Here is a 23,381-nt window from a genome sequence, read left to right on the forward strand (position 1 = left end):
TTCTATGCTTCCTTCTTTCCTTCAGATATCTATGGCGGTTTCATTCCAGGTTAATTTTGCTTTATGTTAAAGTATTTCCGTTTCATAGACCTGTTTAGTTGTGGTGGTGTTGGTTCCGCTGCTGCCTGTATTGGTTACCGTTCCCGTAGTACCACCATTTGTTGAATTGGCCCTATTCAAAATAATTTTCTCATTGGCCACAAGTGAAGAGGGACCATTGCCGGGAGCAATCACTCCCAGCGTGGTGGTGGTTGTGTTGCCACCTTGACCATTATCGCCAGCCGCTGGGGTTAAAGTTAAACTAATTTTCTGTTGGATATTCGATTCACTGCCCATTTTTTGTAGGGGTACTGGTGCCCCAGCCGCCGATGCTGCAGCAGCTGCCGCCGCCGCTGTCATATCAACCGAGGGCATTTTGCTCATTTGCTGCAAACGCTGATACTGCTCCTGTAGGACCTTCTGCTTTTTGAGTAACTCCTGGTGGCGCATCTCCAAGGCCACCTGACGTTGCATGCTGTCGTTGCCAGATTCGTTGCCGCTTGACGTTTCACCGCCACTGTCAACGGCGGCTGATGATGATGCCACCGCCGCCGCCGTCACAATGGCAGCATTGGCACCATCCTTTGCCTCCGTCTCATTAACCGTCGGCATAATTTGTGGTACATTTGGACTTGTGGGACTGGCCAGGGGACTACGGGAACTTGTGCGAGGTGGTGGTGGTGGCGGTATGCGTTTACCCACCTTCATTATTAGCTCTGCATTACGTTCGGGTACCGGTGGCTTGGCCACAGCGGTACGCATTATCGGTATGGGTATAATATCACCCTCACATTGGGTGGGCATCGAATGCAAACGCCTCAAACTGGACACATTGGATGCGGTAATTAGGGGTACAACTGGTATGGGTTTATTGACGGCATTGGGTGTGGATGAATTGGCCACATTATTCTGGGCCGTTAGTTCATTGATGCAATTGGCCAGATTGGCTTCGTTTTGATTATACAAATGGGCCTGGGAAATTTGGGTGGTTACGGTGCTTTGTACCAAAGGGGTACTGTCATCGGAAGTGGAATCATCGGGTCGGTTCTGCAAATAAACAAAATGACCAATTTTTTTCTATTCCTCCCTCACTCCCTCTCTTGCTCTCTTACCTCATTATTGGCTATTAGAGGCTTTGAAAATGTCTTCAATTCATCTAACAAAGCATCGAGTGCGTTTTCTGGTGGGGCTCCCCCGCCGACAGCGAACGTCCCCATCCGGGGTTGTGGGATTGGCTAATTGGAATAAATATTTTTTATTTTTATAAAATTATCAACGTTCTTGGATTTTTATTCTCTTAAAGAAATATCCATCAAAATATAGAATTGTAACATAAAATTGGAAAAAAAATCGTGTTGAATAAATATTTTATTATTTGCAAGGATTTTGGAAAAAATATTGAAAAAATTGCGTAATTTTTTCGGTGAGAGAGGAACTTGTGGATTCAAATATTTTTAATAAAAAAGTTTTTTTTTGTGGATCATAATTTAAACCACCATGCGGATGACAGGAGGAATGATCTGCAGCGGCTATCTACTGTTGAAATGGTAAACAGTGACTTAGCAGAGACATACACCCGAAGAGAAGATTATATAACACGGCACCATATGCCGCTAGGTGGCTCTGTAACCACATAAAGGCTATCATTTCCCAGAGATGGAAAATTGTTATTTTTGGAAAAAGTAACGTACTCGACCGGGCCGAACTATTTATGCCCTCCACCTTGATGTTAAAATTTAATATACCGGAAAACGATCGCAACTTTTAAATGAAATTATTCTATAGTAAATTGCTGTCAGGAGAAAATATAATACCAAACCACAAACACTCAGCTAGAAAAATGGGGCTAAAATACCAAAAAATTAGAGTAACGGGCGGCCTGAGGGCTATACCAAAAGTGGGACCGATTTTCCAGAATATTGGTAGAAAAATTTGGCAATCAATGCAAACTTAAAATATGAAAAATTAATCGGAAAGGATGTCCAAACTCCCGAATAATTCGGGGTACAAATTTAATAAAGACGTCATCTTGTGGTGGAAGGCGTAATTATTAACATTTAAGATATTTTATTATTCAAAGACTGCGGGACTTCTATAGAAATCTAAATATTTATAAATATTTGTTGCAAAAAAATATTTGATACAACTGAAAGTTGTACTCCAAATAATTTGTTTGTGCTATCAAAACGTAGACCTTTATATTCTATATTCAATATCAAATATCCAGGGAGTAGTAGCAGTTTTTACCTTATATATTGGATTATGCTTTTCATTTCTCACCGAAATTAAATTACACAATTTTTTCGTTAAGTGTTATTTTTTTTTAATTTTACATCCTTAACTATAGCAAATTTGTTTGTAGCATATTCTTTCTGTACATAATTTACACAAAATATTTATAACATTCATATTGGATTTTTTTTTAAATTATGAAAGCTTTCTACAGATATTGTCAATATGTCATATACAAAAAATACAAGAAATTTCAATCCAGTTAAAACAAGACAAATAAATCCAATCACAGTCAAAACAAGCTATTAAAAACATCCAATAAATAATTCAGCACATTGGAAATAAGGGACTTCGAAAAAGCTTTTCTATGCAAAAAAGTTCCACATGCACATATAAAATTACAAAAATTAATTATATACAAAAATTATAACTATGGTCCACATAATTTTTAAAAAAAGAAAAAATTATAAAAAAAAATAAAAATTATATATTCCGTCAATTTCATATTAACAAATTTTTCATGAGAAGCTACAACAAAAAATTTACGAAAGTTAAGAACTAAAAAATCGAATATATCTTTTGTGGATTGTGGACGGTGAGGGAAAGTTTATGGTTAATGGTAGATGGATGGAGAGAGTGAAGGACCGTTTCTTACTGCTAGGAAATCATTAAACAAATATATACGTCTATACAATTTAAATCATATTTGTTTTATAAAAATACTTAATTTAGATTGTAAGGTTCAGCATCAGTATGCATTCTATTGTGCTTTGTTTAAAATATTCAACTACTATGTTCGAATACATTCGATTAAGCATAGGATTTCCAAAATTTGTTTGATGATTTCCTCTTTTGAATTTTTTTTTATTTTCTTCTAACATTTATACCTATTCACGTTTCCTAAGAAAACTTCACCGACTAAAAACATCAATGCTAAATATCACATTGAATACTAATTATTATGATTTAATAATGCCAATTCCCATTTAATTACATTCAACATTTATTAAAGTGTCAGTTGTGGGTGAAAACAATGATGAAATGATAAAATTTACAAATGAAAATGACAAATGAGTATGTACTTTGCTGTACTATTGAATATATGAGTGATTATTTAAGACCGTAGGTTATGTGGTATAGTAATACTGTCGGAAGATATATCGACTCTGCAGTCCATGATAATCAATCTTGAAGAATACTGTCGTATTTGGAATCTTACTGTTAACATGGCAAAATCTGAAATTCTGGTATTCCGAAATGGCGGTCGACTTAGTAGAAGTGAGAAATGGTCGTACTGTGGAAGCGAGATAAAAATTACAAATGAATACAAATATCTAGGCGTTACCTTCACACCAAAACTTTCATTCTCAAAACACATTCAAAACAGAACAAGCCAGTCAAAAATGGCTATAAACTCGACCTGGCAAAACTTCCTGGGGAAAAAAGAAGTTAATATTCAAATGAAATGGAATGTCTATCAATCTGTATGCAGGGCAATACAATCATATGCGGCTGAAGCCTGGGGGTTTTCTTACTTCGACGAGATAGATAAATTGAAGCGTTATTTCCTAAAGAAAATATTAAACGTACCCAGTTTTACTCCAAATTATGCTCTCATGCTAGAGACGTCGGTCGATCTATACACACTCAATATAAACTTACAGTAAAAATTGTCATAAAATTAATAAATCTTAATTTTCAAAGACTACTATTGTGTATTTTCCGAGAATTTAACTTCTATTATAGGATACTAAAATTTTTAAACATGTTAAGGAAATCAGAGATATGATCTGGCTCTTGGCTATATAATAGAAAAATTGAATTTAAAAAATATTGGGCTATTTATGTTAGTTTTAAGTTCTCTATAAGGTAACAGTTCTGGCATATTTATGTTGAGTGTTTTTTTGAACCTTTTTTGTTGATATTCCGGTAATGAGATTCTTTGAGCTTGAGGTCTTCTGTTAAATTAGTTTATTTATTCAAATATTTCCCGATATTTCGCAATTATCAAATTGCATCTTCAGGGGTGATATCTACATAATAATAGTCAGGTTTTTCTTAATAGCTAATGTAGTTGTACTAAAATTGTCTATAGTTGATATTGCACTGACATATTATTACATGGTAAAGATATTGATGTTTGTATGTGATATGTAGCAATTTGGTCATTTTTGGAGAATATTTCGGTGATTAAAACCGAACACAAACGAAGTTTGCCTATTGCTTTGGGTAATGCTTGGTTAATATTAGGGTATGAAGTGGCCAAAAACTTTATTTGTTTCTTGTTGTCTAGACGTCACATTTATGATCCAAACCTTACAAAATTTTACACGGAGAAGGTGATTGAGCCAACGGCTAAGTATGACTGTTTCCACGATGTTCAATATTTAGCGGGTCAAATGAATCGAAACTTTTGTGTGAAAAATTCCATGTTATATCGTACATATAGGACATAGACTGGATAAGTTGAGAGTATATCGAACTTGGCCTTTAAATTGATACATACCGATTATATGGCTATATGTAATCAGATATAATAGTTATATATACCTATTCGGATATTGCTTAGTAGTATCATTAGAAGAAATGTCGCGTTTTGAAATTTTACACGAAGTTCCTATTATGATTAAGGACTACGCTTACAATTTTCAGTGATGATCAGACCCTATTTAGGGGATGAAATCGACCGAAAACATTATTTTTGGTCTTCTAGTCGATCTAGAGGACACAATTATAATCCGAACATCATACAGGAAATTTTGAATCTTATGGCATCCATTCCGGGAAAACCTAATTCGAAAAAGATGCCAGATGAGCTGTTGACCCCAAATCGGTTAACAGGTTGTAATGTAGTGGTAGTTGTTTAGGTTATCACAGAGCCACCCGTCTGACTGTACTGCTCGTTTCACTGGTTCTTTAAGTGTTTAATTCTCTGCATCTTCTATATCTTTTTGTTCCAATGAGTTTAAATTTTCAAATATTATTATTCCCGTATGATACATGTAGTTCGATTTTGGAATTATGGAATCCTAAATTAGTGGCGATTATGTGCAAAATATTTTAACGGGATATTACATAAGTGAGGATTTATTTAAATATTCTTCCTTGCACTTTCAAATTTGACATTTTTATAATTATTTTGTTTTGTATTCAATAGGTTTTTATAAAGGTTTTTAAAATGTAGATATTTATTCCACGATCCCTTGATTTTACATTAGAATAGATTATTTTTAAATAATTTTCCCGGATCTTTAAGAAATATGTTTCTAGGATCCCAGATTACCCGCAAAATGTTTTTTTTTTTTCAAAAATCCTACATTAGAGTGGATTTTTTAAAATGTACATTAACATATATTTTTAAAAATATTTTTATGGGTCCTACTCATACTTGGATATTTTTAAAATAATTTCTTATTGATCTATTGAAATTTTTTTGAAATCTTTTCTTTCTGAATCCGTAGATTTTTTGGGACCTATTTATGCTTGGATATATATAAAATATGTTCTCCTATATGAAACTTAATATTGAAATTTTTGAAATATTTTTTTTCATAATTTTTTACATTTGGTCGCATTTGAAATAGATTTTGTGGTATTCCATCTCTGAATATTCCGTTATATTTCGGAATGATCTTTGCAACCACAACGCCACGTATGGTCGAGTAGCAGCAACACAGCTGCGGTTTGTGTCTGTAAAAAGTGATTTCCTAATATTAACACCGATGTTTAACCAGCAGATGGCGCCCAATGTGAAAAATATTGATTTTTGAAGATGGTATAAATTTCAATATACCCAGACGAAATATGTGGTCTTGTGTATAACAAAAAAATAATTTTTATCTGATTGGAATATTTTCTAATTATCATTTTATTTCTTTTAATTTTTTTTATGAAAATCTTCTGAATGTTTTCTGATTTTCTGTTTTTCTAATCAGACTATAAGACTAATTAGTGCGCAATCGTAACGTAACGTAGAGTAATGCGATGATGGCGTTCATGAGTGATAATAATAATAAATGAGAGCAAACGATGAGTAATGATGGTGAGAGTGATGAGAGCTAATGAAGAACACTGATTGATCTTGCTTTGATGAGAGAATAATGTATATTAATGGACCAATTATTAGACGATTTTTTGTTTATAAATATACCAATAAATAAATCAATAAAATTTTGAAACATGACACAAAGTTAAGAAGCCATTTTAATTGCACATAAAAAAATAACATTTATAATGCAATTATGTGAAATGTAAATTTTTAAAAATACATAATTTCTTATATGAAAATAATACAAAAAATAAGACATTAATAAAAATAAATTTGAAATCAACATAATAATTATATAAACCAAAAAGGACAATTAACAAGCGTTTTAATTAAAAAAAAATAAATAATTTGAAAAAAGTTTGTTAAGATTTTGGTTTTTCTTTTTTTTTTGTTAATATATTACATTATTGTAACATCAACCTAGATTTGTTTTAAATTATTATTTTTTTTCATATAGCTTTAGATAGTTATTTATATAGATTTTGGTGATCTAATATTAATTTTTTATTTTTTGAATACGGTTAGTTAAATATTGTTTTAATAGAAAATTTGTTTGTTAGGTTCTCTGGTTTTGTTGCTTAGAGAGAGAGAAAAAAGTAGTTGGGTGGTGTTAACAATCAAAGTCCAAAAAGAAGAATATGGAAAACAAAACAAACGCCAAGAAACTTAAAAATAAGTTTATATATTTTTAAAGATTTTTATATCTTTTGTGATTGTTTTTGTTTTTTTTTAATTATTTAGCAAAAAAGAAGTGGGGGATCATTACTCAGTGATTGCCTCTTTGAAGTTTGAACTCCAGCGCCAGTTAAACTACACGCATTACCAAAAAAAGAAATGTCAAAAAGAAAAGAATCGTTGTTGGTAACAAAAGAAAAAAAAGAGAAACGAAAAAAGCAAAGAAAGAAAGACGTTTGATTTTTGTTTGGTTTGGTTTATTTTATTTTATTTTTTTATAGGTCAATTATAACACGCAATGCTGCAACAACATTTAAACTTTGTTGTAGAGAGACAGAGAGGGGGAGAGAGTTTTTTGTTGTTGTTGTAGTAGTAGTTTGTTGTTATGATGATAGGTCATAAAGAGATTAAAAAAGTAGTAGTTGGTTGGTTGTTGTTGATTGGTTGTAAGTAATAGTAGTAGTAGTAGAATGAGAAAGAGAGAAAAGAGAGGATAACAATTTTTGATTGGTTTTTTCATCTGTTTTCTTTTGATTCGATTCGTTTGCTAATTGATTTTGATTGATTTTTAATTGTTTTGATTAATACAATGACGTCCTAATTATACTGATTTAATGGAAATAAATTGTCTAAATAATAAACTCTTTTTGAAAATTAAGGGGAGCCAAATTGAGATAAATAGCTCCTATTGAAAATACTTAAACGGCTGCTAGTTCAAAAACGTGGTATACTTATGGGCGCAAAAATAATAAAACTTCAAAGTATAATTATTTAAAAAATACAGAAAAAGGGCATTTATTTTAGTATAAAATACAGAAATATACTTTTGCATACTTTCAGGTTTCCACAAAAAAGTCAAATAATCTTGGATTTGAAGGGCTTCGAATGGTTTATTTATTGACCTCAAAGGGCTTCAAACTCTACAAAGAGCATGTCGACTTTTAAAGGACAAAATCTTCAGAGCAACAGAAGTGATTTAATAGAAGTAACCAACACGTCCGACATGTGTTCCCAAATAGCGAACGTTTTTTTTTCTAAAAAAATACAAGTGCAATTTGATCAAAGTTGCTGTATAGAAGATTTGCATATTTGGCCCAATCGGACATTCCATAGCATGTTAAATAAAGTCATATAGTTCATATAAAAATAATGGATTTCTATAACACATTTAACAATAATTAATAACAATATACGAGGAAAGCCTATAATAATTTGAGTCCAGCTGTAGAAAATAATTTGTTTTATTGAAAAAAAATAGTTGTTCGGGGTATTTTTTCTGTAGAATTTATTTCCTTAAAAATTTAAGAAAATTGTCAGAAAAATTTAGAATATCTTTTAATACGAATCTATGAGCCTTGGAGTATTTTTCTATTGTGGTAGAGTTCCTAGATCGATAATACCTATGAAGGACGTTTTCTTAAATCTATGGTGGGACAAATTTCATGAATTTTTATAGGAAAAAATCCCTCACTCCCTTGACAAATAGTTTTTGACTCAGTACCTGAGCTCTTTTCTTATAAAAAAATGCAGTAGAAAATGACATCTCGTTAATATTAACCTAGGAATTCTGAAGTTTTTTAAGGATAACGCATAACTTTTCGGAGGCTTTAGAAAAAGGCTGACATCCCAAAAAAGAATATTAACCTATGAATTCCGAAGTTTCTTAACTTTTCCGAGGCTTTAGAAAAAAGGCTGACATCCCAAAAAAGAATTCATCCTTAAGGCATTTCGATCTGAGGATATTCCTCTAGATGAAAAAATTGGTTAACCAGCGCTGATAACTTTTCGGAGGCTTTAGAAAAAGGCTGGTATCCCAAAAAATTCGATTTCTGAGGGAATTTTTCTCTAAAAATAAAATATCAGGTTTTATAGACATTTTCTTAAATAAAAATATTATCCTAGCCTAAGGACTGAGAATTTGTTCTTTAATGTAAAAGAGTCCAGATTTTTGAAAATAAGTTGTCCGAAACTGATGACATAATAGGAAAAGCCCATTCCGTACTCAAGGCAGACCCCATGTGCCTTGAGTACGGAATGCCAAAGAAAAAATCGTCCTCTGAGCCCATTTATTTATTTCCAACACTTGAGAAAACTGAAGAAAAATTCAACTTCTATGTCAGAGAGTTTCTGAAACAAGAAAATATGCTAAAAACTACTGAGCGGCGCTATATAGTCGAACGGCCGACCATATGATACCCTACACAACTACCACGAAAATCAAATTTTATGCGGTATTTGCTTTGTTTTCCCGATGAGAACATTTACGACAGAAAATCAAAATTTTGTCACTTTAGGTTTTGTTTGATTGGACCGTCGGAATAGTGACCAATCATCATCTTAACAGCCGTTCAAAATATTTGGTCAGATACCCTTCATCGTGGTATAATGCCCTTCATAGCGTTCTTCATATAGTAATGTCCCCAAGAACTAGAAAATCTGACCAAAATAAAAAATTGGGTTCATTGCACCCCCAAATACCATCCCAACATCATTGAAAATTATAGGCGTTGTCCTTGACCGGAATTTCATCATTTCATTCTAATTCTATGGTCAGACCCCTTCCTCTGTGTTATAATTGCAGTCTCTAGAGCTGCCAGAAATACAGACAAAATAAAGTTTTTGTTCCATTTCATCCCCTAAATATTTACCGAAAACAATAGGGGTCTTCATTGGCCCGAACCCATCCTATGTGCAAAATTTCGTGAATATTGATCCATAACTAGATCGACTCAGCTAGTCGAGGTATGATGATCGGTATACTTAAAGGTGAGTCTGGGACCAATATTTCGCGGCGTTACCAACTAATGGAACTGCACAAAGCTGTAATACCCCGACATCATAGTTGTGTATGATATAAAAACAGTTCAAACATATTATTGAGGGCCGCTTGGCCTCAATAATATTTTCCGCTTGGAAAAATTATTCTGAAGACGTGAGGGATTGTTTTTATAATACAACATATTAGTACCTTGAGAGAATTTTTGGTGGGAGATTTTATTTTAGACGCTCAAAGAATGAAGCCTTTTTATTAATAGAAAACCAAAATGGAACTCGTGAGGTCATATTTCATATGCGATGCATGCGGAGTTTTTCACAACCAGTCATTCCCTCAGTCTGAGAGAATTTTTTTCAAAATAAAAATAATACTCCAATGATAGAGGAATTTGTTTTACATAAGAAAACATTGTAATCAGGCTAATGTATTCGTTTTCAGTACATAGAATGTTTATCGTTAGCAATAATTTAATCCAGAAATGAACAAAAATAATATTAAAACGTCTCAGGAATATTTATAATAAAAAAATCGGTCCCAATAATAAAAAAAAAAATACTTCAAGGTTTAAAAATTAAATTCAAACCTGAGAAAATGTTCGTCTAAGTTAAATACGCAACAAAATTTTTTAAAATATTCTAGAAGTGTTTAATTAATCAAATACATCATTGAGTTTAAATTCTACATTTTCATCGCTTGACTTAAAATTTTAAGCCAACGTAATACGCTCCGTTTAACCTCCAGTTAACTTCCTGCGTTGCGTTACTTCAAATTTGGCTCCCCTTGTAAATTGACTTGATGTAGTTACTGTTGTTGTTTTTTAATTTAAAACAAAATGCAATAAATAATTACTGTTCTGCGTCTAATGATGTCTTCGAATGATAAGATTGCACCGATTCTGTTCATTGATTTTTTGTAAAAAAATGAAAAACTTTGAAAACGAAACTGACTACAAAATTGTGGTGTTTGTTCTTTTTCTTGCTCTAATAGTTTTGAGACGTTTTTTATATGTTTATTTCTTTTAGATATTTTTCTAGTTTTGAATTTTTTGTTAGTTTTTGTTTTTCTTCTTTTTTGATTTATAAACTAGCTGAAGAATCGGTGAAGCGTTTCTTTGAAACTTGTTGTTGAATGAGGGAGAGTAACAGAAAAAAATAAAACATAAAAAATTAACCTAAAGCATAAAAATCACCAATGATATTTTTTGTTGTTGTTTTTGCTTTACGATATTTTGATTTTATTTTTTTCTTTTGAATGAAGAGAGGTTAAGGGAAAAATTAAAATTATTGAAATTAAATTATTTGAAAGTCAACATAAAATTTTATGGCCAATTGCAACATAGGTATAATTAACTGAAGATTTAAAATTTTTTAAAGTACAATAAATATTTCTTTAATAAAAATATGAGTTATTTAATTAAAAAATAATTTTTTTAATAAAAATATTTTTTTTTAATAATAATATATAATTTTTTTGTATAAAAACTATAAATTTAAAATGTATAATAATTTTGATATTGTATCCTTTTAAATTAAACAAATATTTCAAATTTCATTAACTCAATTTCAAAAATACAATACTTAGATTAACCAATGGGCAGTGGAACAGGGCCATAATGACTTATTTTTGTTATAAGGAATTATTTAGTTTATTATTATCATTTAAAGAATTAAAACATTATTTAAACATTATTTCAAAATCTACTTAATTTATTTATATTTTGTTATATATTATTAATTAATTTTCTTAGATTTTTATTATAATATTTTTCAAATATATTTATATATTTGATTTATATATGTTTAAAATTATAGGAAAAGACCCACTTATATATCCAGTCTCAGAATATTTGAGTATAGATATCCCTCCACGAGCTATAGTAAGCACATGGGTCTTCTTTGGAGTATGGAGGGCGTATGACTGCTGTCGTAAGTCATACGCCATGTGGTACACTAAACTTAAGTACATTGCGTTAGTAGTATCTGCCCAAAAATGCATAAATCTATTGAAGCTAGGTACTTTTGCTCAGAACAACATTGAAAGAAGAGGACTTGAACTTCACATCGATATATAATATATAGCTGTAGCTTAACAAATATTCGAGATATCGTTAACATAATACAAATACTCAAAATCTGACACATTTGTTATCAATACTTTATTATTTGCCAAAAAAATCATAATTATGTTATCGGTAGGTATTTTCAGGCAGAAGTAAGTTGAAAATAAAGGACATCAACTTCACACTGATATAAGATATGTAGCTGTAGCTTAACAAATACCAAAGATATCGCCAAAAATATACAAATACTGGAAATCTGCTACATTTTCCGTCATATTATATAGCAAATCGGTATTATTTGCCCGAAAATTAAGATTTGTGTTACAGCTAGACATTTTTGGTCAGAACAATATTAAAAGAAGAGAATTTGATCTTTATATTGATATAAAATATATAGATGCAGCTTAACAATTATTCGAGATATCGCCAAAATGCTGCAAATACTCAAAATCTGTCATATTTGTTAGCCATACAATATTATCTGCCACGTAAATCATGTTTAGGCTAAAGCTAGATATTTTTGCTCGGAACAAAATTAAAAGTAGAGGATTCGATCTTTATATTGATATAAAATATATAGCTGCAGCTTAACAATTATCCGAGATATCGGCAAAATGATACAAATACTCAAAATCTGTCACATTTGTTAGCTATACAATATTATCTGCCACGTAAATCATGTTTAGGCTAAAGCTAGGTATTTTTGTTCGGAAGAACATTAAAAGTGGAGAATTCGATCTTTATATTGATATAAAATATGTAGCTGCAGCTTAACAATTATTCGAGATATCGCCAAAATGCTGCAAATACTCAACATCTGTCAAATTTGTTAGCTATACAATATTATCGATCAAATAAATCATGTTTAGGCTAAAGCTAGGTATTTTTGTTTGGAACAACATTGAAAGTGGAGAACTTAATCTGCACATAGGTATGAAATATATAGCTGTAGCTTAACAAATTCCAAAGATATCTGACATATACAAATATTAAAAATCTACAAAATCTACTACGAACTATAAAAGACCCTTAGGTCCTCCATTGGCTCCAGAAGGCACTATTATGGACGATTTATAATTTCATTAATTTATTTCTTTATTATTATTTTCTAACAATTAAATATTTAATTTTTTTTTTAAATTTTCATTATGTTTTAATTTTTAAAAAATAATTTTAATAAATATATAATATTTATAATTTTTTAAGAATTTCTCAAAAATTCATTATAACCCTGAGCCACTGTATATTTTTTATATATTTTTTTGTATATTAAATAAAATTTTGTTTTAGGTTATGTATATACACACAGATCTAATTTAAATAATTATAGGTTTGGTTTTGGAAAAAAAACAAAAAATTCTGGTTTGTGGAAAAAGTATATGGGAATTTTATCGGTTGGTTATAACTGTAGCTTTCTACTTAGTAAATTAATTATAACAACAAAAATCAAAAATTAACCAAGGATATTTGAAATATATTTTTTGGGAAATTTCAGTCTTTTTAGAAACCCAAATTCCAACAAGAAACGGAAATCATAAAATTTGTAACTCAAAAAAAAAGAAGAAAATAAAATTTCAACTTCATGGTGGTAAAAAATTCAGTTTAGCTTAATTATGGGTTAACTAATCTGTTCAACTATATAAATGGTTTTAAAAATTACGTTTTAATGCAAAATCAAATCAAACTATAATGTATTTTTGTTGTTGATTAGCATTTATTTTTTTGTTGGTTGTTGTTGTTTTGGTTTCAAATTTGTTTGGTTTAGTTTTTGAAAAAAGCCTCTAAAAGTGAAGTGCTTTCTGTTTTTTTTATAGGTTAAGGGGGGCTAAGGGGGTTTGGGGGGCAGTGAAATAGTTGGGAATTTTGGCTAAGTCAGCATTTTCGGTTTTTGCTGGGTGTGTGTAAGTGTTACTGTGTGTGAGTGTCTGTATGTGAAAAGACTATGCACTGTGTTCGTATGTTGAGCTACAACTAAACTTACCTTATCGGGTACGGGTACATCAGCGGAACGGGGTGGATCTTCATTAATTGGCGGCTCAGTGGGTGGTAAACGTTGTTCTTGGACACTGGCCAATCTGCAAGTGAAGAAAGAAATTTCCAGAAATTAATTTTAATTATCTGTTAGGCAAATCATCTTCATGAAATACAAGACCCTAATTAACCTGCAATGCCATGGGGCAAAGGTGACTTGCTTTTTTTTGTTTCCCATGATTTCAATTTTAATTTAAAAGTCAAACTTTGTGTTAATTCATGATTTTTTCTGTTTGATTTCAATTGCAATCAATCAGTAATTGTCTGCTGAAGACTAACTGTTTTAATCCGACACATGAATAAGTTGTTTTGACATGAAACGACATACAAAATTGCGTACGGCAAGGCCACCACAAAATGAATATGAAATTAAATTTCATTGCACATAAAAATTCTCATAAAGTATTCGATTGAAATTGGATGAGAAAAAATAAATAAATTAATTAAAAAAACAATAACAATAACAAGACACTAGTAAATCTTCCAAAAATTTGATATTTTGTGACTTTGTAGATCTTATGAGTTAAAGGGTAAGTATTTGGTCTAAAATAATGGGTTTCTGGTAATAAAAAATGATTTTAAATTAATGAAGTTCTTCGCCTAGAAGTAGGCAAGAAATTGGTCTACTTTCTTATTGAGGTTAAGAGGCGTATGACTTATGGCAATAGTTATACGCCATGTGGCACACTCCATAAAAATACTTTGTGGCAGTATTATTTGGCATTAAAATCCTATTTGTGATGCAGCCGGGTATTTTTAGCCTGAATAACATTTGAAGTAGAGGACTTCAGCTTCACACTGATATCTAAAATATAGTTGTAGGTCAACAAACATAAGATATACGGGGAACATTATACAAATACTCAAAGTGTGGCATACTAACTTGAAATACTTTGCGTTAGTATTATTTGCCCCAAAAATCAGATTTGTGTTGCAGAAATGTATTTTAGAACAAAATAACATTGAAAGTAGAGAACTTAATCTTCAAATTGATATATAATATATAGCCGTAGCTTTATAAATATCAGAGGTATTCACAAGATGATATAAATATTTAAAATCTTTCACATGTTTTAGCTATACAATATTAACTGGCTAGAAATTCATATCTGTGTAGCAGCTAGACATTTTAGGTCAAATTTTGAATGAAATTTGAGGACTTAAGCTTTACATTTATATAAAATATTTTGCTATAGCTTACCAAGTACCCGAGATATTGAGAAAAGTATAGTGCAAAATGTTACCTCAAATTTTTAGTCGAATTCTTTACTGTATATTTTTCAACCTAGTTGTAGACATTATAAATATGTGCCTAATACCTGCTTCGAATTCTCTGAGGCTAAAAATCACCCTCCATAAATATTTGAGAGAGATATCCACAAAATGAGATATCCCCAAAATGATATAAATATTTAAAATCTGTCAGATGTTTTAGCTATACAATATTAACTGTCCAGAAATTGATATTGGTGTTGCAGCTAGGCATTCTTTATCAGAACATAGATGAAAGTAGAGGTCTTCAGCTTTATATGTATATAAAATACTTAGCTGTAGCTTACCATGTACCCGAGATATTGACAAAAGTATACACATAATCTAAATCTGCAAAATGTTACCTCATATTTTTAGTCGAAGACTTTTCTGTATATTTGTATAATGGTAGACATTATAAATATGTGGCTAATATCTGATTCGGTTTTTTTGGGGCTAAAAATCACCCTCCATAAATATTCCGTCGTTTATTTTCGTCCTGAGGGCGTATGATTTATGACAACAGTCATACGCCGTGTGGTACACTAGATTTAAATGCATTGCGTTAGTATTATTTGTCCCAAAATTATATTGGTGTTAGAGATGTGTTTTTTGCCCAAGACCACATTGAAAGTAGAGAACTTAATCTTTAAATTGATATAAAATATATAGCCATAGCTTTAGCAATATCGGAGATATCCCCAAAATGATATAAATATTCAAAATCTGTCATATTTTTGTAACTATACAATATTATCTGCCCAGAAATTCATATTTGTGTTGCAGCTGGGCATTTCTGGTCAGAACATAGATGAAAGTAGAGGACTTCAGCTTTACATTGATATACAAAATATAGCTGGAGCTTAAGACCTCCTAGAGATATCGCCAACATGATACAAATACTTTAAATCTGAAAATGTCACATTTTTCAGCTACCCCTTTAGTCGAATTCTTTTATTTATATTTTTCCAGCCTAATGGTAGACATTTATAATACGTGTCTAATTTCCTACTCGGATTCTTTGAGGCTAAACACATGCTTCCATAGATATTCATTCCCTCGTCTTTTTACCAGAGGGCGTATGACTTACGACAATAGTCATACGCCGTGTGCTACCCTAAATTTAAGTGTTTTGCGTTAGTATTATCTGCCCAAAAATTCATAATTATGTTACAGATACGTACTTTTGCTCCGAACAATATTCGAAGCAGAGGACTTGAACTTTACATTGATGTAAAATATATAGTTGTAGCTTAACAAATACCCGAGATATCGTTAAAATGATATAAATACTCAAAAGCTGTCACATTTGTTATCAATACTATATTATCTGCCAAAAATCATAATTATATTGCAGATAGGTATTTTTGAATAGAACTAACTTGAAAATAGAGAACTTGAACTTCACACTGATATAAAATATATAGCTGTAGCTTAACAAATATCAGAGATATAGCCACAAATATACAAATACTGGAAATCTGCAAAATGTTCTGTCACATTTCATAGCAATTCGGTATTATCTGCCCTAAAATTCCTATTTACGTTGCAGCTATGCATTTTCCGCTCGAACACCATTGAAAGTAGAGGACTTGATTTTCATATTGATATAAAAAACATAGCTCTATCTTAACCAATAACTAAGATATAGCCAAAAATATACAAATACTCAAAATCTGAAAAATGTTCCGTCAATTTTTGTTTGCAATTTCAAGGCCTAAATTTAATTCTAAAAACAAAAATCACTCACCTCTTCAATGTCACCAAAGTACCAGTTAACTTTTTGCACCGACGCAATGCCGATTCCAAGCGATCGGGTTCTTCTTTTAGGAACTTTTCTTCTCTGACGACTTTTTCCATTTCATTCGATAAAATACAGCGCAGGCCATTGGACAAGGCGGGGAATTTCATTTTTAGTTCGGCAACGGTTTTACTGAAAAAAATCAATTCATTAATCAAATTTATTAAAAAAAATGCTACCCAACTCACCTAGCTCTGCTCAGGACCAAAGCCATATCCTCCACCGCTGTCATATTAACTCTTGTCCTACGATTAATAACCTCTCCTCTTAGACTCTCCACCGATGATTCCAAATCACTTAAATCTTTTTCCAAACGTATTACCTCCTGTTTGTACAGCTCCTCCTCACGTGATATTCTCGTTGCATCTTGATCCTGATGACCCCATATACTACCGCTGCTGGCCAAGAGGGTGGCACGAATACGCATAAATGTACTTTTAATATCTTCACGGACGGCCACGGCTTGGGCCTGAGACAACCTCCTCAGTGTTCTCACTTCGGTTCTTAAATCTTTGGCTTTCTTTTGCAGACCCCTTAAATGATTATAGACCTCAGGGGCCAGAGCAATATCGGCCCGATAATTGTTGTGGGCCGTTTGGGCCAATACCATGGGTTTGGGAGGTGGTGGCGGTTTAAGGCGATCACGTTCTAGAGGGAGGAGAGAGAAAATATGTAGAGTTAGTTGGATATTCAATTGGAGAGGAGGTCTTAGAAGCTTCTACACACAAGAATTTTATGTGCAAAAGATAGGCGTGTCATTCATGGTCGATATTAACCTTGGCTCTTACCTTGTGATGAGGTTCTTGGCAAAGTGGAGGACTTAATGGCTGGTTTTGTGGGCTTGGTATCAGCTTTACATGTTCACAAACATTGAAGTGTTGTTGTTTTTGTTTTTATAAAACACATTATTATTATTTTTGAAAATTTTAAATTATGGTTTCAGAACACTGACAAGGGTCGGAATAAGGCATGCACAAAAACTACGTTTAGAAGTTGATTTTTCAGAAGGGGTAGAGGCATAGAAATTCAAAACTTGAAGCTACAAAAGAAGCGGATATTTTCTTCTTGGAAATTTAAAGCAGTGTGGTTAGGTTTTTTTAATGGGGTCCAAAACTACTAAAAGAGGGGGTCTTAGTTCGGTACGGATACCTTTATGGCAAATAATAAAAATATGTAGTTAAAACGGAAAATAAGAAGAATTTGAACATGCAGAATAGAAATACGAGTATAAAAAGTACAGATTTATGCCAGAAAGTCCAAGTGGAATCATTATAGGAACCTATGCAGGATAGTAGTCCTGTAGATTTTTCTATAGAATATAGAAACCCATTATATTTTTTTTAATGACTGGATAGACCTTCAGATCTTCATGGAGAATAAGATACGTATAGGCCTTAGAAGACTTTTCGCTGAACCCTAAAATAATTTCAGATCTTATATAGACCGGTTCAGACTTAAAGGGCTTCCTGAGGCCTTCTATTGAACATGGACGATCCTTAATTCTTCTATGGACTTTAGAAGAACCCCACGTCTTCTGTAGACTTTAGAGGACCCTTATGTTTTTTATGGACAGTAGAAGACCCTCTTATCTTCCATGAAGCACAGAACCAGCGCATGTCTTCTATGGTCTATAGAAAAGCCACAGACCTTCTATGGATTGGAAAAGTTCCAGATATTTATCCAGTATCAGAATATGTGTATAGTATAGAGGACTCTCCACGAGCTATAGTAAACCCTTAGGTTTTCTTTTGAGTATGTGGGGGCGTATGATTTACGACAACAGTCATACGCCATGTGGTACACTAAATTTAAGTACATTGCGTTAATATTATCTGCCCAAAAATTCATAATTCTGTTGCAGCTAGGTACTTTTGCTCAGAACAACATTAAAAGTAGAGAACTTGATCTTCACATTGATATAAAATATGTAGCTGTAGCTTAACAAATATCCGAGATATCACCAAAATGATACAAATACTCAAAATCTGTCACATTTCTTAGCTATACAATATTATTTGCCGATTAAGTCATGTTTATGCTACAGCTAGGTATTTTTGATCGTAGAAACATTGAAAGTAGGGAACTTAATCTGAGTATTGGTATAAAATATATAGCTGTAGCTTAAAAAATACCAAAGATATCGGAAAATATACAAATACAAAAATTCTACAAAGTGTTTACATCTTCTTTTAGACGATCTAAAAAACCTCTTAGGTTCTCAATAGGCTCTAGAAGACACTTCTATGGACGATTCTCAGGACTTTTATGGATTATATGAAACTCCAAAGGCTTCTGCGAACTTGAGAAGGCTCTTGGGTCCTCCATGAACTGTGGAAGACACCCCTATGGACGATTCTCAGGACTTCTATGGTTCATATAGAACTCCAAAGGCTTTTTCTGATTTTAGAAGACCCCCAGGGTTCTTATGATTTCCAGAAAAGCATTAGATTTTTTTAAGTTTAGGTCCTACATAGGCATTAGAAGAAACTTATATGAACCACCCATAGGACTTCTGTGGATTATATGAGACTACGGACCTTAGAAGATGCTTATGTTTTTTAAACCCTAGTAAACATTATCAGTTTTATGTGAACTTTAGAAGATTCTCGAACCTTTTACAGACTATAAAAAACCCGCAGCTTTTTTTGGACCATAGATTTCATTTTGGCCTCGGAAGAACCTCACATATTCTGTGGGACACAGAACACCTTCAGGTCTTCAATGGAGTATAGTATATCGGAGGGTCGTTTGGTCTTCTACGAACTATAAAGGAGGTCAAGCTCCACAGGCTCTTCTGCGGATTATTGTGGTCAATAAAAGTCTCCAATGAAGATTTTTTGTTTGTATCTCCAATGATGGCATTATATGGGATAATTGTCTTCGATGGAGATTTGTTGTTTTACAGAAGTCTCCAATAGAGGTTTTATATTCTATAATAGTCTCAAACTGAGATATTTTATTCTATAGAAGTCTCCAATGATGGAATTTTTTCTGTAGAAGTCTCCAATGGAGGTGTTTTATTCTATAAAACTCTCCAATAGAGGCATTTTGCTTTACGGAAGTCTCCAAATGAGGTATTTTATTTCACAAAAGTCTCCAATAGAGATAATTTATTTTACAGAAGTCTCCAATGGAATTTTATTTGATAGAAGTCTCCAATAGAGGTATTCTGTACTATAAAAGTCTCCAATGGACATCTTTTGTTTTACAGAAGTCTCCAATGGAGATATTATGTTTTAAAGAGGTCTCCAATGGCGGTCTTTTGTTTTACAAACGACTCCAATGGAGGTGTTATATTCTATAAAAGTCTCCAATAAAGGTCTTCTATTCCATAAAAGTCTCCAATGGAGGCATTTTATTTTATAGATGTCTACAATGCAGATTTTCTCTTCCAACATAAGTCTCCAATTAGTTTACTCGGTTCTATAGAAATCTCCGAAGTAGGTGTTCCAGTCTATAGAAATTTTTGAAGCGGTTTATTCATTTCTACAAAAGTCTCCAGTAGAGGTTACAGATTCAGAAGTCTCCAATGAAGCTGTTTTATTCAATAGAAGTCTCCAATGTAGGAATTTAATACATTTAAGTCCCCATCGGATGAACTATAGAAGTCTCCCATTTCTCTCACAGAGTAATATGAGATCTACAGATTCTCTATAGGTATTGGGGTCGCTGTTTGTGGCATAAATCTGCACTTTCTTTGTATATATTAAAGACAATTTTATATAAAATCAAAAAAATCGTATTTTTTTAAAAAAATTACCAGCATGTTGAGGACTATGTGATTTTGGGATACCCTGTATATCATCACTAAAGGATACGCTCTTCTCAAAGGATACCGATTTTCCTATAACAAAAAATTATTACCACAGAAAAAAAACTTTGGATTAGCAATAGTTTCATAATGATTTGGAACTTTGGATATGATTTGCAAAAATCTCAGAATTCATTTAATAAGGTGGGAGGTCAAGGACAAAAACAAGAACTTACAGGACCTTTCAAAAGGAGGCAGTATACAACCCTTTAAAATATCCTTAGAATCATTCAGGGATCTCCATTATGAAGAGGCCTTTAAGGATATTTCAGTCACTTGTTCCTGGCCTTGACCCTCCATCATTGAAGACCTTCGGGACTCTCACGAATATACTTACCACAGGCATTCTTACCCAATTTGGGAGCCTTTTCTCTAACATACTGATCATCACCGGCACCATTAACTAAAATGTGATAATTTTCGATAAAGCCGTGTTTGTGTTTGACAGGTTAATAGCATTTGGAAAATAATATTTAAAAACATTTTAGGTTAGTAAAAGCCATGTGAACAGAACTTTTTTCTCAGTGTATGATGAGAGTGAAAAATAAAAAAAAAAAATTGCAGGTGAAATTTTGTTTACACTAAAAATTATAAATGAAATGTTTTGGCAAAAGCGGTGACGTCTTAAATGACAATAACAACAATAAAATAAAAATAACAACAATAAAATTGATAATAAAAAAATTATTTGATGACTTGGCACGCGTTGCCATTGCATGAAACCAAGTGTCGCTAATTTGCGGCGGATGTGGCTATAACCGAACGAAACTAACTAACATACCATGGCATGGTGTGGGTACTACCAAATAGTTGGGATCCAATGTTGGCACTGGTATGGGAGCTATTTGTGGATTTTGATTTACTAACGCTTTTTGCACGAGGCCAGTCAAATTGGCCAGCTGGCGTTCCATATGTTCGACGCGAAAGCGATGCAAGTCTTCGGGTCTGGAAAAATAGGAGAAGACGAAGGAAATAAAAAATTAGATTGGAAGGTAATTAAATTTATTATATTTGAGGTTGGTTAGAGGGGTCCAATATGGTCCTACTTCGATCTAGAGAGCCCTTTGAGGTGTTTTTTATTTTGTAAAAGTCTCCAAAAAAGATTTCTTATTTTTAAAGGATTCTACAATGGAGATGTTTTTCCATAGAAATATCCAATAGAGATTTTCCATATTATATATTCCTCCAAAGGCGGACTTTTGTTCTCTTGAAGTCTCCACCGGAGATTCTTATATTTTATGGAAGTCTCCAATGGAACTTTCTATTCTAATTGCTTATAGAAGTTCTAATGTTTTATAGAAGTCTCCATTAGAGTTCTTCTTTACTCAAAAAGTCTCCAATGGACGTTTTCAGTTCTGTAGAAGTGTGCAAAGGAGTCTCCGAGTTTTTAGATGCCTCAAATGGAGGTTCTACATTTCACAGAAGTCTCCAGAGGAGCCTAAAAGGATTATTTTATTTTATAGAAGTCTCCAATGAACGTCTTCCGTTCTGTAGAAGTCTCGAAAGAGGTCTATGATGTTTTCAGTGGAGGTCTTCTATACTACAAAAGTCTCTAAGAAACGCATTCTGCTCTATAATCGTATACGTTGTAAAATTCTCCAATGAACCTATACAATTCTATAGATGTCTCCCAAGGGGTCTCCAATGGACCAATGGGTATTTTAAAAAAGTCTACAATGGAAGTCTACCATTCTATAGAATTCACCAAAGAAGGTATACTATCCTTTAGAAGTCTGGCGTGGAGGCCGTAAATTTTATAGAAGTCTCCTATGGAGGTCTCAAATATTATTAAGTTCTACAATGGTGTCCAAAATGTTCTCAAATGCCTTCCAAAATGCCCTCCCATCCCTGCCTGCATCTTGAGACCTAAAAAATACTAAAATTAAATGTTTTCTTTCTTCCGACACGCTCTGTTAATTATTCTGCCGGCGCCACAACTTTCCAGGTCTGTGAGACAAATTCGTTTTTGTCATTCATTTGGAATTTTCCTTTTGCTGCAGTTGTCACTTGACGTGAAGAGTGAAAAGAACATGGAAGCGGCAGATACATGTAGTGGTAATTAAAAAAATAAAACAATTTCCCAGAATCCCAATTAAAATCCCTCTCTTTTTCCCCCAACCTAGTTACCGATCCCCATTTGTTCAGCAATTGTCTACATGACCTATCTATCAGCGAGTTATTGGTGCTGCAACGTTCTCTTAATAAGATCGATTTGATGCAACCGGAACCGGAAAATCGTTATTTGGAAACGGAGGCCGAGGAGGCAGGCAATTGTGAGGAAATGAAGGAGGGCAAGTGCTTGAAGCCATCTTCAATGGCCTTGGTGGCGGAATCGAGGTAATGTTTTTGAAATCTATGATTTTTTAAAGTATTAAATGTTTTTTTTTTTTGTCGCATTTTAGAGGTTATGTGGAACCACCTCACCCGGGTTATGCACCATCGCATCACCACGAGTCGTGGGAGGAGGAAAAACCTTCGAAGTTACAGATTTTATTTCAAATCACTGTCACAGCTTTATCGTTTCTATCATTTGGTGGATATCTGCTGTGTTTGATTGTCCAGTCCATAAAGAGTAAAGGTAAGTAGGATATCGGGGGATTTTTGAGAAATTTGGAATCAAGGAAGTCCTCAGACAGAAGATTTCTGTTCTTTTTATAC

At 32.6% G+C, this 23,381-nt stretch overlaps 2 protein-coding genes across 2 annotated transcripts in view; both read right to left on the reverse strand.

The window, feature by feature from the left end:
• Positions 1 to 66: 66 nt before the first annotated feature.
• Positions 67 to 1,156, reverse strand: LOC133328931 (coiled-coil domain-containing protein CG32809-like). The gene is made up of 2 exons (XM_061537439.1): positions 1,152 to 1,156; positions 67 to 1,054 (listed from the first exon to the last, which is right to left on the reverse strand). Exons 1-2 carry the CDS (start codon positions 1,154 to 1,156, stop codon positions 67 to 69), a joined length of 993 nt encoding a protein of 330 aa, XP_061393423.1.
• The window catches only part of LOC133328936 (coiled-coil domain-containing protein CG32809-like), a 53,390-nt gene continuing 30,961 nt past the window's right edge, over positions 953 to 23,381 (reverse strand). The window contains exons 11-20 of the mRNA XM_061537443.1: positions 21,505 to 21,668; positions 21,061 to 21,126; positions 20,673 to 20,756; positions 17,701 to 17,763; positions 17,101 to 17,560; positions 16,862 to 17,044; positions 13,811 to 13,904; positions 7,086 to 7,129; positions 1,152 to 1,274; positions 953 to 1,086 (exon numbers count right to left, since the gene is read on the reverse strand). Of these exons, the coding sequence (XP_061393427.1) occupies positions 1,196 to 1,274; positions 7,086 to 7,129; positions 13,811 to 13,904; positions 16,862 to 17,044; positions 17,101 to 17,560; positions 17,701 to 17,763; positions 20,673 to 20,756; positions 21,061 to 21,126; positions 21,505 to 21,668 (1,237 nt within the window). The 3' untranslated portion in view covers positions 953 to 1,086; positions 1,152 to 1,195. The remainder of the gene's footprint in view (positions 1,087 to 1,151; positions 1,275 to 7,085; positions 7,130 to 13,810; positions 13,905 to 16,861; positions 17,045 to 17,100; positions 17,561 to 17,700; positions 17,764 to 20,672; positions 20,757 to 21,060; positions 21,127 to 21,504; positions 21,669 to 23,381) is intronic.

This window comes from Musca vetustissima, unplaced genomic scaffold, assembly GCF_032173495.1.
Source record: "Musca vetustissima isolate MV318-11 ecotype Yass unplaced genomic scaffold, APGP_CSIRO_Mvet_v1 utg1456, whole genome shotgun sequence".
Lineage (NCBI taxonomy): Eukaryota > Metazoa > Arthropoda > Insecta > Diptera > Muscidae > Musca > Musca vetustissima.